The sequence below is a fragment of the Hemitrygon akajei genome, chromosome 10 (assembly GCF_048418815.1).
Source record: "Hemitrygon akajei chromosome 10, sHemAka1.3, whole genome shotgun sequence".
Classification (NCBI taxonomy): domain Eukaryota; kingdom Metazoa; phylum Chordata; class Chondrichthyes; order Myliobatiformes; family Dasyatidae; genus Hemitrygon; species Hemitrygon akajei.
Window position 1 is genome coordinate 54,072,575 of NC_133133.1, and position 16,067 is coordinate 54,088,641.

General features: G+C 38.6%; 1 protein-coding gene across 1 annotated transcript in view; it reads right to left on the minus strand.

Moving 5' to 3' along the window:
- LOC140734402 (ATP-binding cassette sub-family C member 5-like) overlaps positions 1–16,067 on the minus strand; it is a 159,442-nt gene that overhangs the window by 122,815 nt on the left and 20,560 nt on the right. Inside the window, exons 2-4 of the mRNA XM_073058296.1 lie at positions 11,136–11,327; positions 6,512–6,687; positions 2,115–2,270 (exon numbers count right to left, since the gene is read on the minus strand). Coding sequence (XP_072914397.1) covers positions 2,115–2,270; positions 6,512–6,687; positions 11,136–11,177 — 374 coding nt within the window. The 5' untranslated portion in view covers positions 11,178–11,327. The remainder of the gene's footprint in view (positions 1–2,114; positions 2,271–6,511; positions 6,688–11,135; positions 11,328–16,067) is intronic.

A 16,067-nucleotide genomic window follows, 5' to 3' on the forward strand; every position in this document is an offset into this window, starting at 1 on the left:
TGACTTGGATAGGCTGGGTGAGTGGGCAGATACTTGGCAGATGATGTTTAATGTGAATAAGTGTGAGGTTATCCACTTTGGGAGTAAGAACAGGAAGGCAGATTATTATCTGAACGGGGTAGAGTTGGGTAAGGGAGAAATACAAAGAGCTCTAGGAGTCCTTGTTCATCAGTCTCTGAAGGTGAATGAGCAAGTGCAGCAGGTGGTGAAGAAGGCTAATGGAATGTTGGCCTTTATTACAAAGGGAATTGAGTACAAGAGCAAGGAAATCCTCTTGCATTTGTACAGGGCCCTGGTGAGACCACACCTGGAGTATTGTGTACAGTTTTGGTCTCCAGGGTTAAGAAAGGACATCCTGGCTGTAGAGGAAGTGCAGCGTAGATTCACGAGGTTAATTCCTGGGATGTCTGGACTGTCTTACGCAGAGAGGTTAGAGAGACTGGGCTTGTACACGCTGGAATTAAGGAGATTGAGAGGGGATCTTATTGAAACATATAAGATTATTAAGGGATTGGACAAGATAGAGGCAGGAAATATGTTCCAGATGCTGGGAGAGTCCAGTCTCAGAGGGCATGGTTTGAGAATAAGGGGTAGGTCATTTAGGACAGAGTTAAGGAAAAACTTCTTCTCCCAGAGAGTTGTGGGGGTCTGGAATGCACTGCCTCAGAAGGTAGCGGAGGCCAATTCTCTGGATGCTTTCAAGAAGGAGCTTGATAGGTATCTTATGGATAGGGGAATCAAGGGATATGGAGACAAGGCAGGAACCGGGTATTGATAGTAGATGATCAGCCATGATCTCAAAATGGCAGTGCAGGCTCGAAGGGCCGAATGGTCTACTTCTGCACCTATTGTCTATTGTCTAAAAGGTAGTGGATTCTCAACAGTACATCACGGGAAAAGCCCTACTAACCACTGAGCACATCTACGTGAAACACTGGCATGGAAAAGCAGCATTCATCATCAAAGATCCTCACCACCCAGGCCATGCTCTTTTCTCATTGCTGCCATCAGGTAGAAGGTACAGGACTTGCACCACCAGGTTCAAGAACAGTTATTACCCCTCAACCATCCAGCTCTTGGAGAAAAGGGGACAGCTACACTCATTCTATTTCTGGTGTTCCCACAACCAGTGGACTCAATTTAAGGGTTTTTTAAATCTTGTTATTTCATGCTCTTGTTATTTATTGCTGTTTATTTATATTTGCATTTACACAGTTCGTTGTTCATTGATCCTGTTTACAGTTACTGTTCTATAGATTTGCTAAGTATGCCCACAGAAAAAAGAATTGAGCAATGAAGAATTCTATTACATCTGAGTCCGACGGTATTCCTGAGTCTCTACCCAGTCTAGTAGTGAAAACGCTGAGGAAGCAGCTGACAAGATGAAGAAAGCCCTGAACACCACCAGAGATGGAGGGCCTTCATTGCTGCCCTAAACATCAGCAGCGTAACAGGCAGTACATAATGTCCATCGTTTTCATTGGAACAATGGTGAGATAATTTTTAAGTGGCTTTTGCAACCTGATACAAAGAAGAGGATGAGCGTAGTTAAAGGAATAGTAAAGAACAACAAAATTGAGAGGAGAAAATGATCTTATCTAGGGTATTGTTGATCAATACACAAATTGGTGTGGTAGAAATGAAAGGATTAAGAAATCTATCAAGTTCTATTTATTCTTGGCATGAAATGAGACTGATGTTCAGCTCACATTTTCCCAAAGGACTTTAGAGTCAAGACTAATTTGTGAAACTGCACAAAAAGCCAGAATGGCCAGCAATGACATCATTTTTTTCCCCTGAATTATCATGGCCATTCTATTATCAATAAGACTATAAACAGTTTAATAATTTCCCATAGAGGAATTTAATCTCAGTCTTTGAAAATTACTTCATTATCTTAAAACCTCCACTATAGTGTATATATACAGTATCAGACACTGTACAGACTGTAAAAGAAATCCAAGAATTTCAGAGAATCTTATCATGCATACAAAAGTCAGCTTTGAAAAATATTAAACAAACACTTGATTTTCTGATCTCTATCTAGAGTTACTGAAATTGCAAGATAAAATGTAGCAACAGAAGCCATCAAACAGCATTACAATCACTCATACCGTCGAGAATTTGCTTCAGAGGATTCATTGCAGGATAAATTCCAAAGATCAGTCATTTCCAGGCGAGAATATTTGTAGGCCTTCCATGCTAGTGGAGAAAGCCAGTTCAGGGTCATAAAAGAGAATAGGCCTGAATTGTCAATTGGATGGTTGTGTCTGAAAGGAAAATAGATGTTTTTAAGCAGGCATATATCAATTAGCCATATTAGATAAATAAAGCTATTTTCAAATCATGGTTTATTGAAAAATTCATCAAATGTTGTACTGGGTAGCTGAGCGAAGGGCGCTGAGTAGGCTACGGTCAATTATGGAAAACCCTGAACATCCTCTACATAGAACCATCCAGAGACAGAGAAGCAGTTTCAGCGACAGGTTGCTATCGATGCAATGCTCCTCGGACAGGATGAAGAGGTCAATACTCCCCAATGCCATTAAGCTTTACAATTCAACTGCCAGGAGTAAGATATGTTAAAGTGCCGGGGTTGATTGTATTTAATGTATTTAAGTAAACTACTTAAGAACTTTTTAAAAGCTATTATTAATGCTTTTTGAGAGAGTGATTTAGATGCATATCATATTTTTACTGAGTTAAGTATTGTATGTAATTAGTTTTGCTACAACAAGTGTATGGGACATTGGAAAAAAATGTTGAATTTCCCCATGGGGATGAATAAATTATCTATCTATCTATCTATCTATCTATCTATCTATTTGATACTTGTATTTGATATTCCAGCAGATATCTGCCCTGAGTAAGCATGTTCTGCTGAACATTGACAATCAGGTTCAGTATTTTAAAATAAACACTGACATTAAAAAAGGTGAATCATCATTTGGATATACAGTCCTTAATAATGTTAAAAGAATGTTAAAAAAAATACTTCCAATTCTTCTTCATCTCCAGCATAAAGTGCAAAACAATTTCTTAATTTTGAGATTATTTGAACAAGCAATTCTTCCTCCTTTGATTCTCTGCCTCTTCTCAGATTCTCTTTATAACCCTCCAAATTTCATTCCTCTGGAGCTTCTCCTTACTTCTCTCGTTAAGCTCACCTGCATTGAAGGAACTATCGGGTTCATCACAATTTATTCAAATTCAATACAAGACCAAGTTACCCATTCCCATCTCCAGGATAAGGTAATCAATAATTTAAAGCTGTTGATCTAAGGATGTTGGAAATTGAGCTAAAGAAGTATGTTATCACAAAATAAAAGCAGACACATTCTATGGGATAGAGGAATAATTGATTAAAGTTTAAGGTAAATACATTATCAAAGACATATATGTTACCATATACAACCCTGAGATTCATCGTCCAAAGTTTTGCAAGAGGCAATCCAATTTTCTGATTAAAAAAAGACACAACTTCTTTAAATTATCAAATGTGTTCTACGATTGACAGTATGGGAAGTTATTGAAAATAACATTTAATTTTGTGTAATGCTGGAGCAGGAAACTGCATATCAGCTTAAAGTTGTAACATATGTAATTCGATGTTGCTTTAGCATTAAACAAAATTCTAGGACTTTAGAAGCTATCTAAACATTGATTTCATTATAACACACACAAAATGCTGGAGAAACTCAACAAGTAAGGCAGCATCTATGGAAGGGAATAAAGAGTTGACATTTCGGGCTGAGACCCTTCATCAGGACTTAGGTCGAAACATTGACTCTATTCCTTTCTATCGATGTTGCCTGACCTTCTGAGTTCCTCCAGCATTTGTGCCTGTCACTGTAAATTTCCAGCATCTGCAGAATCTCGTGTTACTGATTTCATATTCCCACTTCAGAATTATTGCACAATGCTTTTAGCTACTAATATGCACAGCATTCTAAAGGAAATTAAAACAAAATAGATATTAAAATATGAAATGAAAACAATAGATTCTGGAAACAGCATACTGGGCAGTATAAAGAGCTAGAAAAACAGAGTTAACAATCAAAATTGGGAAAGGGAGAAAACAAGTTCATTTTGAGTAAGCCAAACTTGGGCTCTTTTCTCTGGAGCATCAGAGACTAAGTGGAGAGCTGATAGAAGTTTATAAAATTTTGAGAGGTATTGAAAGTGTCACTAGTTTTGCCCAGGAAAGAAATGACAAATGTTAAAGGACAGAAGTTTAAGGTGAAAGTTTAAAGGAGACTTACAAAGCAAGTTCTTTACAGAGAGAGTGGTAGGTGCCTGACTAGTGGTGAAAGCAGATATAATAGCAGTAATTAAAAGGCAAATACTTTTGCAGGGAATAATAACGGGATATAAACCATAGACGTGCAGAAGGGATTTAGTTTAATTTGGCATCATGTTCAGCACATTGTGTACCAAACTCCCACTCCTGCAGGGAAAATAGGAAGGGACAGACAGACAACATAGGTTATAGAATTCACTACTGAATCCCAAGGCCTGCAATATTCCCAGCTGAAAAATTCAGTGCTGTTCTCCAAGTCTTCATTGTTCCTTGTTACAACAGTATAGGATACCACAGACAGAAATGTCGGAGTGGCATTGCGATGGAGAATTAATATGACAGACAACAGGGAGCTCTTTGGCATGTCTTCAAACCAAATGAAAATAACCCACATATGTTTCTGATCTGCTGAGTATTTCCAGGATCTTCCAGCACTTAAGAATTTCCCTAAGTGTTGTACCTCTAAGTGTACTTGTTCCACATATCACATTTTGTTTTAATGTGCCCAAATTAGAGCATCATGTATTGGTGCAATGCCACAGATTCAAATATTCAACTGAAAGAAAACATAATATACTGATCATTTAAAAGACAACTCCTTTCAAGTTGTGTTCACTGTTTCTTGTCTCTGGTTCAGTGATGATCTGACGTTTCCCCTGTCCTCGGGCTTCCTGCTTTTTGCTGATAAAGCATTTCCAGTTGTGAGTTGGCAATGGTATAAGGGGGAAACTACATTAAAAAAGTGTGCCAGTGAACAAGCTTAAAGGACTAATACATAGTTTACAAGTAAAATATGCTGGATTTCTTTAAGGCAAAAAGTTCCAATAGGATAAGTAATCTAGCAGCAGCATGAGAGAGGCAGATAGTCGTAGATCAAAGGAAAAGGCTAGCAATAGTACTTAAAAAAACAGGAAGCCCAAAGTTTGGGAAAATTCAGGTATTTGGGAATTCAGCAAAGGAGAACCAACACATTGATAAGGAAAGGCACAGAACAATACCAGAAGAGACTCCTGAAAAATAATGAATAGACTGAAATAACTTCTACAGTTATATAATGAGGGGAAGATAATTAGTTAATATGGGTTCCAAATAGAATGAAACAAGAGAGATTAATTTGGGGAATAAGAATGCAGCAAAGAAATTAAGGAAGTGAACTGGTAGATTGTGTTTTTCATAGATGATGGTGTCAGTGTGAATACTCAAGAAGCTTTCATATAAACAGATTTTTTTTAAGACTTCTTGTCTTTCATAATAACTAGCCACTATCATTAACTCCTGACGATGTTTGCATCTCTGTAACTAGCTTCCTTACCATGAGAAAAATTTCTGTAAAAAATATATGGGAGCATTTGCATAAAGAAAGATTCTTAGAATCAGAATCAAGTTTCATATCACCGGCATATGTCGTGAAATTTGTTCACTGCGGCAGCAGCAGAATGCAACACATGATAATATAGGGGAAAAACTGAATTACAGTAAATTAAATTAAATAAGTAGTGCAAAAACATAAATAAAAAGAGTAGTGAGGTAGTGTTCTTGGGTCAATGTCCATTCAGAAATCGGATGGCAGAAGGGAAGGAACTGTTCCTGAAGTGTGTGCCTTCAGGCTTCTGTACCTCCTTCCTAACAGTAACAGTAAAAATAGGGCATGTTCTAGGTAGCGGGCATCTTAATGAGGACTGCTTTTGAGACACTGCTTCTTGTAGATCAGTTCTGCAGTAACCACGGAAGCCCCTGTATTCTGCAATAAAGGGATGGCAGGAAAAGTTCAAGCATATTGAAGAATATAGTGAAGTCATTGAAATATGCATTTTTTAACATGGTTATACAAACAAGCTAGGGCCATTTAATGTTTCTCAGGCTGGAATGAGATCACAATATCAAGATATTAGGTCAACCTTTCAGGATGGAGATGAGAAGAACTATATTCACCTTGAAAGTGGTGAATATTGAAATATTCTATCCAAGAGGGTATGGAGGTTTCTTCACTGATTATATGCAAAATGAAGATTAATGGATATTTAGAGAAAATAAATTCAAGGGATACAGGTTTAGTCTTGGAAAATGGTGCTTAGGTAAATGACCTCCCATGATAGTATTGATTAATTGAGAAGGTACCAGAAATTTAAAAGGCTTCTCACTCTAGTATCCTTATGAAGCAAGGTATTTATTGTTCCACTACTGTTAACCTGGTTTAACAGAATTGCTTACTTGTGTGTAGTTCGGAAGGGTTTGAACAGGTGAAGACTTTGGTGGTACTTCCCCTTGCAGGCTTTTCCACCCTTTCCTCCTTCCAACATCTGTTGGTTGGAGCTGGCAGAACTGTTAAAGATTAAACCTTCTTCTTGATATTCTTCCTCAGGTGCATTTGGGAAGAAATCCTGATTCTAATAAAAAGAGAAAAGCAGCTACAGAATGTTCATCTGAAAAATGTGCAATCCGCATTATGGCATGTAGTTATACATCAAACTTGTGTCTGACCTGATAACTTTATATTAACTGCTGGCAATCTGAGGAGAGTGAATGGTGCCTTGGATTATCCAAGAATTTTTATTTAAGTACAACCACTTTCATGCAAAGTAATTCTCTATCCATTACAGATCAAAATGAGATGGGTTTAGATATTTAGATAAATAGGACATTGTTGGAGTGGTAGTGGTTTTGAGACATTAGCTCTTCGAGGCTTCAGTCAGAGAATACAAAAAAGATGTAGATAGGGTCCCCCCTCCCCCCAACAGTTTATTACTCTTCCTTCTTTATATTTGCTCAGTTAGAACAGTAGAGGTGCCAGACAGAATAGTGGAAAATTCCTCATGTGGGACATGGGAAGGCAGGGAGATCTCCAGTGTCCCTGATGACTACACTGATGAGAAGTGCATCCAGCTACAGCTTTCAACAATCCATGTTAAGGATTTGGAGCTGGAACTGGATGAACTCCAACTATTTTGGGAGGCTGAGGAGGTGATAAATTGGACATATAGTGAGGTAGTTATACTCAAGGTGCAGGACACAGGAAATTGGGTGACAGTCAGGAAGTGGAAAGGCATTAAACAGGCAGCACAGAGTATCCTTGTGGTCATCCCCATCAACAAAACCATGTTGGAGGGAATGACCTAACTGAGGAAAGTCACAGCAGTCAGGTCCTCGGCTCCGAATCTGACTCTGCAATTCAGAAGGGAAGTGGGGAGAAGAAGTGAGGTATGGTGATAGAGGAATCATTAGTTAGGGGTACAGAAAAGAGTTTCAATGGATGAAAATGAGATTCCCAGATGGTACGTTGCCTCTTGTTTGCCAGGTGGTAGAACATCTCAGATCAAGATCTCAGCATTCTTAAGTGGGAGGGTGAACAGCCAGAGGTTGTGGTCCATGTTGGTATCAATGAAATAGGTAGGAAGAGCGACAAGGTTCTGCAAAGGAAGTTCAAAGAGTTTGGTGCTAAGTTAAAGGGCAGGACCTGCAGGGTAGTGATCTCAGGATTACTACCCATGTCAGGTGCTAGTGAGGCCAGAAATAGGAAGATTATACAGTTTAATAAAAGGCTAGGGAGTTAGTGTACGATTGAGGCCATAGGATTTTTGGATCATTGGGCTCTCTTTCAGGGAAGGTGGGACCTTTACAGAAAAGACGGCTTGCACCTGAATTAGTCGGGGACAGAGCGGGAAGGATTAAACAAGGAGGGGCAGCTTTACTAGTCAGGGAAAATGTCACGGCACTGCTCAGCCGGGACAGACTGAGTGAGGTGTTATGGGTGGAACTGAGAAATAAGAAAGGTACGACCATGTTAATGGGGCTATATTACAGGCCACCAATCAATCTGCAGGAATTAGAGGAACAAATCTGTAGAGAGATCACAGACTGTTGCAAGACACCTGAGGTTGTTATAAAAATTGATTTTAACTTTCCACAAATTGACTGGGACTGCCATACTGCAAAAGGACTATATGGGATAGAGTTTGTCAAATGTATTCAGGATATTTTCTTTACTCGGTACATAGAAATTCCACTGGGAGAGTATGTGATACTTGATCTGCTATTAGGGAATGAGACAGGGAAGTGACTGAAACTGTGTAGAGGAACACTTTGTATCCTGAGGCAAATCAGGGTAGATAAATTCCCTGAGCCTGACAAGGTGTTCACTCGGACCCTACCGGAGGGAAGTACAGAAATTGCTGGGGCCCTAGCAGAGATATTTCAATCATCCTTAGCACCAGGAGAGGTCCCAGAGGATTGGAGGAAAAACAATGTTGTTCCACTTTTTAAGAAAGGATCTAAAAATAAAATAGGAAATTAGAGGCTGGTGAGTTCTACCACACTCCTCAGTGCCCTACCATTTACTGTGTAAGACCTACACTGGTTGGTCCTATTGAGGTGCAACACCTCAGGCCCTGGGGCCTGACTTAGTGCACCTTGGAAGTTTGCAAGGAACTGTTGAGGCTCTTGTGGAGAGATTTGCTTAATTAGCCATGGACGAAGTCCCACAAGGTTCAGAGGTGGCTAATGATGCTTCTTTGTTTAAGAAGGGTAGCAAAGACAAGGCAGGGAACTACAGGCTGGTCAGTCTGATATCAAGGGTGAGGAAATGTTGTGGAAGTTATTGAAGAAAGTTGTGGAATGTTATTGGAGAAATTCTGAGAGACAATATCTCTCAGAATAATACATTTGGATAGATGGAATTTGCATAGAAGAGGTCAACATGGCTTTCTGTGAGGAAAGTTATGTCCGAAAAATCTTTTCGAAATTTTTCATGAGGTAACCAAAGGTGTTAATGCAGGTAGGGCAGTGGATGTGGCATTGAGTATATGAGAAAGGGCATTTATTTTGTGGTTGAGGATGCACTTGAAGTTACAGATTCCAAGGTTTGATCACTCTATTGTAGGGAAAGATATGGTTTAACTGGAAAAAGTGCAGAGATGATTTACGAGGTCCAGGGGGCTAAGTTATAGGGAGAGGTTGGCCAGGCTAAGTTTTTATTCTTTGGATCATACAAGGATGAGGGATGTCTTTGCATAAATGTTTAAAATTATGGAAGGCATCAATAAGGTGATGGGGACAGTCTTTTCCCCAGGGCAGGGGAGACCAAAATAATGGGAATTGATTTAGAGTGAATGGAGAAAAGACATAAAAGGATCCTGAGGGACAACTTTGTCATGTAAAAAGGGTGGGTAGTATATCAAGTGAACTGCCAGGAGAAGTGCTTGAGCCAGGTAAAATAATATAATTTAAGAAGCTCTTGGACAGGTCCGTGGAAGGGAGGGTTGAAGGGATATGGCCGAATGCAGGAAATTGGAACTAGTAGAGTGGACAATGTGGTCAGCATGGACTCATTGGGCCATAAGGCCTGTTACATTGAATGAAATTACGTTCAGTAATAAAAATATCAGGTACTTTGTTCATTCTGAACATAAACTATATGATTAAACAATCTTTAATATGATTTATCCAGACAGAGAAATGTCTTCCATTACAATCTGTTAAATACAAAACGTTGGAAACACAAATATTTGTATTCTGAGTGAATGGCTTAACTTCAGGAATCATTCCGAAAACACATTTTTCAATATTCATCAGATTATATTGGAAGCACTCATTAAAAAATAGCAGCTAACTCATACTCTGGGGTCCTTCATTTTATTTCCACATAAACACAAATTACTAAGCAGGAGTTATAATATTGCTTACTTCTGTATTACCATTTCAACAAATATTTCTGAACAGCAGACTTGGTTTGGCACTGAAAGTTGTTTATATTGAATCCTGTAATAGCTGGAACTGAGAGAAATATTTGGCATTAAATATAGGAAAGATAATTAAAATTAAACAACTTTTGTTCAGTTATTTAACTTCAATTATCTTTCTTATATTTGATGGAATTACATAATAGTAGATGCTATAATTTTGTCAAAATGAAGAAATGAGATTAAAAATAATTTAATTGGATTTCACATTTTAAAATGCAATAAGTGTGTGCAATTTCATGATTTACATGTGTGAAAAAAATCTGAAAATAATGAAAGTACTTAAAATTCTAAATTGACACAAAATTACAAACTAGTATGGGTGTTGCAGTGATATATTTCATTTTATGACATTTGTATTGCAAATGTTGAAACTTTACAAAAACACTGGCAAGACTGCACTTGAATTGTGTGTTGTTTTGATCCCCATACTATGAGCAGGGTGTGTTTCCAAAAGACAATGACCAGGATGTTGCCTGAACAAAAAGACATTAGTTATATTGAGAGACAGGATAGGCCGAGCATGTTTTCTCTAAAGCGAAAGAGGCTGATGAGTTGCCTGAAAGAAATACATATGATGGTAGATAGTCAAAATCTTCTTCTTATGGTAGGGGCATCAAAAGCAAGAGGCCATAAATTCAAGGTGAGAGGAAGTGGTTTTAAAGGGAATCTGATGAGCAAGATTTCTACACAGAAGGTGGTTGATATCTGAAACACACTGCCAGAGGACGTGATGGAATCAAATATAACTACCGTACTATGTTTATGAAAAATATAGGTAGGCAATTAAGTAGACAAGGTACAGAAGGATACTCTATTAATACAGGCAAATGGGATTAGTGTAGATTGACAAAAATGTTGGCATGGATGTATGTAATGGGCTAAAGGCTCTGTTTCTATATTGCGTGTCCCTATACCACATTAATTCATTCATTCAGTAGTTAAATGAAGGTATGAGCAACGTTGAAGTCTTATGAACTATAAGAGTGCAGAAATATACAAACTGTGGAACTGTTGAGCGTACTTTCTGAAATTCCACTCCTATTTAAAGTGACAGATACTATTACAGTGTTATTAATAAACTACTTGTGTGAACTTACAGCTGTGGGATCAGAACTGAAACAAGCCTCAGTCTTTTCCATGTAAGACTAAGTGGTTGGAGAAGCAGATCTGTCTGCACATCTGTTCCTTATGTTTCCACAATGTGATCAGAATCAACTGGATCCGCATTCGCTGCTCTCTGTCGTATCATCATTGGCACCAATACTACTCACATTGCACCAATCACAAACCTAATAGCAAGGTCACAAAAACGTAAGAAAGTACAGATCACAATGGAACAGACAACTGTTAAAGTGAAGAGCTAAAAACCACGAATGTTGTAAATTGTAAATAAAAGCAGAAACTATTGTAAATACACAACAGGCCAGACAGCATTGATGGAGAGACATGACATACAATATCAAAGTAACTATGTCATATTTTGATCAAGGGGTCCTTAGTGTTAATTTATATTATGATGTGTTGCAAAACATTTACTTTATAAGGTGATATCTTCCAGATCTAAACTACCTGGACTCATATCTGGCACAGAAATTTTTCAAAATTAAGTTTCTTATTATATATCGGATTCAGTGGCAGGGTGGAGATGCATCCCTACTAAAAGGGTGAAAGGCACTCCTTCCCTCCACTAGCCTGCAGGTCACCCTTAGACAAGGTGTAGTACCTGCTTAACTCCCTGATCAGGGTTACATGAAGCCATGGGAGTAGATTGTGTATGGTCATATGAGCTGCTGGTACATATCACAAATCCTGGTTATGTGACCACTGACGCCGGGAAGGCAATCTTCGAAGAGTATTCATAATGGCTTCATAATTCTGACACTGCCCAGAAGGCAGCAATGGTAAATCATTTCTGTAGAAAAATTTGCCAAGGATAAGCATGAGCAAGATCATGATCGTCATATGATATGGCACATGATGAATGAATGAATATATCTGATTAACCTGAGGCAATGCAGCTACTATTGACATTTTTGGAGGCTTACAATTATAACACTGAAAGGAATTCCTTTACTGAGTTCATTGGAAGCTTTAACTATGCAGGCTCCCACACTTCGATGGAGCTTAGGGGCAATGGAGAGACCACAGTTGCTCACAAGTTTACATCATTCATCTGGATTAGATGCTTTTTCAGAATTAGCCTTCATTTGTAGCATACTAACAAGGCAATGCTTTAGAGGTCACTTTGGGCCTGAAACTAACAGAAAATGAGGGATTTAGCTTTTCTGATGCCTGAACACTATTTTCTACAACTTATTCAGGGGTTAGCTGGAAACTGCTAGTATTCTGCAAATAGATAGATAGATAGATAGATAGATACTTTATTCATCCCCATGGGGAAATTCAACATTTTTTCCAATGTCCCATACACTTGTTGTAGCAAAAACTCATTACATACAATACTTAACTCAGTAATAATATGATATGCATCTAAATCACTAACTCAAAAAGCATTAATAATAGCTTTAAAAAAAGTTCTTAAGTCCTGGCAGTTGAATTGTAAAGCCTAATGGCATTGGGGAGTATTGACCTCTTCATCCTGTCTGAGGAGCATTGCATCGACAGTAACCTGTCGCTGAAACTGCTTCTCTGTCTCTGGATGGTGCTATGTAGAGGATGTTCAGGGTTTTCCATAATTGACCGTAGCCTACTCAGCGCCCTTCGCTCAGCTACCGATGTTAAACTCTCCAGTACTTTGCCCACGACAGAGCCCGCCTTCCTTATCAGCTTATTAAGACGTGAGGCGTCCTTCTTCTTAATGCTTCCTCCCCAACACGCCACCACAAAGAAGAGGGCGCTCTCAACAACTGACCTATAGAACATCTTCAGCATCTCACTGCAGACATTGAATGACGCCAACCTTCTAAGGAAGTACAGTTGACTCTGTGCCTTCCTGCACAAGGCATCTGTGTTGGCAGTCCAGTCTAGCTTCTCGTCCAACTGTACTCCCAGATACTTGTAGGTCTTAACCTGCTCCACACATTCTCCATTAATGATCACTGGCTCCATATGAGGCCTAGATCTCCTAAAGTCCACCACCATCTCCTTGGTCTTGGTGACATTGAGACGCAGGTAGTTTGAGTTGCACCATATCACAAAGTCCTGTATCAGTTTCCTATACTCCTCCTCCTGTCCATTCCTGACACACCCCACTATGGCTACCAAACTCAGCATTCCCATAAACTTCAATTGTCCATCCATATTAACCATCCATTAATACCCATGAAAACAGCCAGACAAAACCGTGTTACTGCAAGACCAAGGTGCAAAACTGTCATTCACAGCACACTGCATACATGGCACATATAAGGCAGCAGAAAAATAACAGTGTCCAAGTCCCTGAGTCCATGACTGTAGTAGCAGTCTGCAGTTGAAGACAATACATTTTGTCTTCTGCCAAATAGGCACTGGAGAACAGCATGAACGCCATGCCACACTGCCTCCAGCACTCCTGTGGAGTTCACCAACTCTGTCGCCTCTCTCCTGGATGGCTACAAACAGGCGACGCTGCAGTTTGAGACCTGGTCCTCACTACGACCAAGGACTTGCAGATCCCCCGCTGTCTGCCCCTGCCATTCACCAGTAAATTAGACTCACAGCACTCGCTGCTAGATTGCAACCAGCCTTCCCGCAGCATCACCTCTCTGATGAAGGCAACAGTAAGACCCACATCAAGTTGAGCTCCTTTAGTTTCTCTGCCAATGAGCAACTTGCTGATGGGGTAGACCTACATGACTTTACGTTCTTAGTCTCCAGCAGGGTCTTGCAATCGTAACAAATAAATTAAAAAAGGCAATAACACCTTTAGCTGGCCTCATACCATTCACTGCATCTGACCACACCTCCATTTTACCAAAAGCTAACAGCCCAGTGATTTCCTATTTGCACTTCAGTATTGGATTCTTCATATTTCCAACAGAAAACTAAACTAGCAGCAATATCTACTTTCATGTTGGTTTGATATGAGATAGGAACATATCCTTTTTGGAGAAGAAAGGCTATGAGACACTAGGAGAGTATTACATTTGTTTAATTAGTGATTTTCTTAACTGTAATTGTTTGGTTGTGTAAATTGTTAATTTAAACAGTTTCAACTATTTCATTGATTCATAATAACTTTTAAACATTTTTGAAATATCAAGAAAATTCAAAAATATCCAAGGGTTTTCAGAGGTTTGTGCTGGAGATTGCTTAGATTAATGATCATCAAAATGTTTTAATCTTTCATTAGCAGGGCTTCCTTAGCATTGTGCATTATATTGCACAGAGTCTAGAAGGACCATTGATGGATTAAGCCAGTAAATTGATAGTGGAGCTCCAGGAGGAGGAGTTTGGCATTCTAGTCCCAGGTAAATATTGAATTCGCCATCCCTTTGGATTTTTTATGGATTGTTGGACTTTGCACTAAACATTTATCATTTGCTGCCCCTAACATCTTAAAATCTATCACTGTCTGCAGTATATGCAGTATACTAAGTCCCTGAGCTTCCACAACTTTTTTAGATAGCGAATTCTAAAGTTTCAAGCTTTTCCAATGGCAACATGGCAGAAAGGCCTGACCCAGTATTTCTAATCACAAGGATTACTACAAAGGAATACTGTAAAACCAGTAGAAAATATCACTTGGTTCATTAACATAATGTACATAAATGTAAAAAAACTAAATGATAAACAATTCATCTTTGTCTCAGTTTTTACTACATCTTCAACCAGCTAACAGAAATATCTGTTAATGGGGAACACACAATGCAGAATTTTTTGTTATGTCTCTGGATTACCCAAAAGCTTGATTAGATATTGGATAACAAAGGCACAGGGAATAAGATATTTATCTATGGGAGCAATCAATCACCAGGTAACTGAGAAAATATCTCACAAAAACTGAAACACTATTAAAGATACCTTTAGCAGATACAATGTTCTTTCAGCACAAGCCGAATTAAGAATTACAAGACCCTCAATGGGCTGAATGATCCAATTGTGCTCCTAGGTCTTACGGTCAATACCCAATGTAATGTTCTCTAAACTCTGCATATTTATATGCTGCAATGTAACACTTTGAAACAGAGTTGCACAAGTCATCATGTGAATGATAATGCACAAGTTGTTGGCAAATGTGTGTTGTCAAGTAAGACATTTAATTTTGGAAGAAGTTAATGTACAATGCATTCCAATTAATTGGGCCATGAGTTAATTGGGTCAGCCGCTTATTTGGGACGATCTTAAAGAACAAAAACTAATTGAAAAAATAGCCGGGATTCCCTTGATTTATTTGGGACACTATGCCACTTAATTGGGACCGGAGATTACTGCGAAACATTTTCTGAACTTGTGTCAGTTATGTGCACTTGAGTGGCCATTAGCCTCTACACCACGCTTAGAACGAAGTTTTAACATTTTGTCAGTTGCGTGTGTTTGTGCTCAAGAAGCAGAGATTTTTGTCACAGATAGTTTGTGAGAAATAAGCAGCAAGACAATTCAGAATTCTTTTGCTCAGTACGGTTTCAAACATTCAGGCATAGAGATGCCAGATATACTCGGGAGTGAATATAAAATTATTTCACTACTTCAATAAGTTAGGAAGCACAAAGGATTTGAAGGTATTGGCAATCATTTTGACTATTACAATGAAAAAGAAGATTTGGAAAATGCAATAGTCAAAAACAGTCCATTATCTCCACTAGGTATCGATGCTGATTTTGTTAATTTATGTTCAAACAAAAGAACACGGTAGTGTACTTTGGATGAATTCCTCCATTAATAACTATTCAGAACTCAGACACAGATTTCTCAAACTACAGTAATATAGGTAGTGTTCAAATCTGTTTGATATTTCATTTAAATACATAATTTACTACTTAGTCAAATGATAATTTGTCTTTTTATACCTTTTAACTATTTCCATGAAATTGAGTTAATTGGAGCAGCCGCTTAATTGGCTGGTTTCAATGTGTCTCAATTAACTGGAA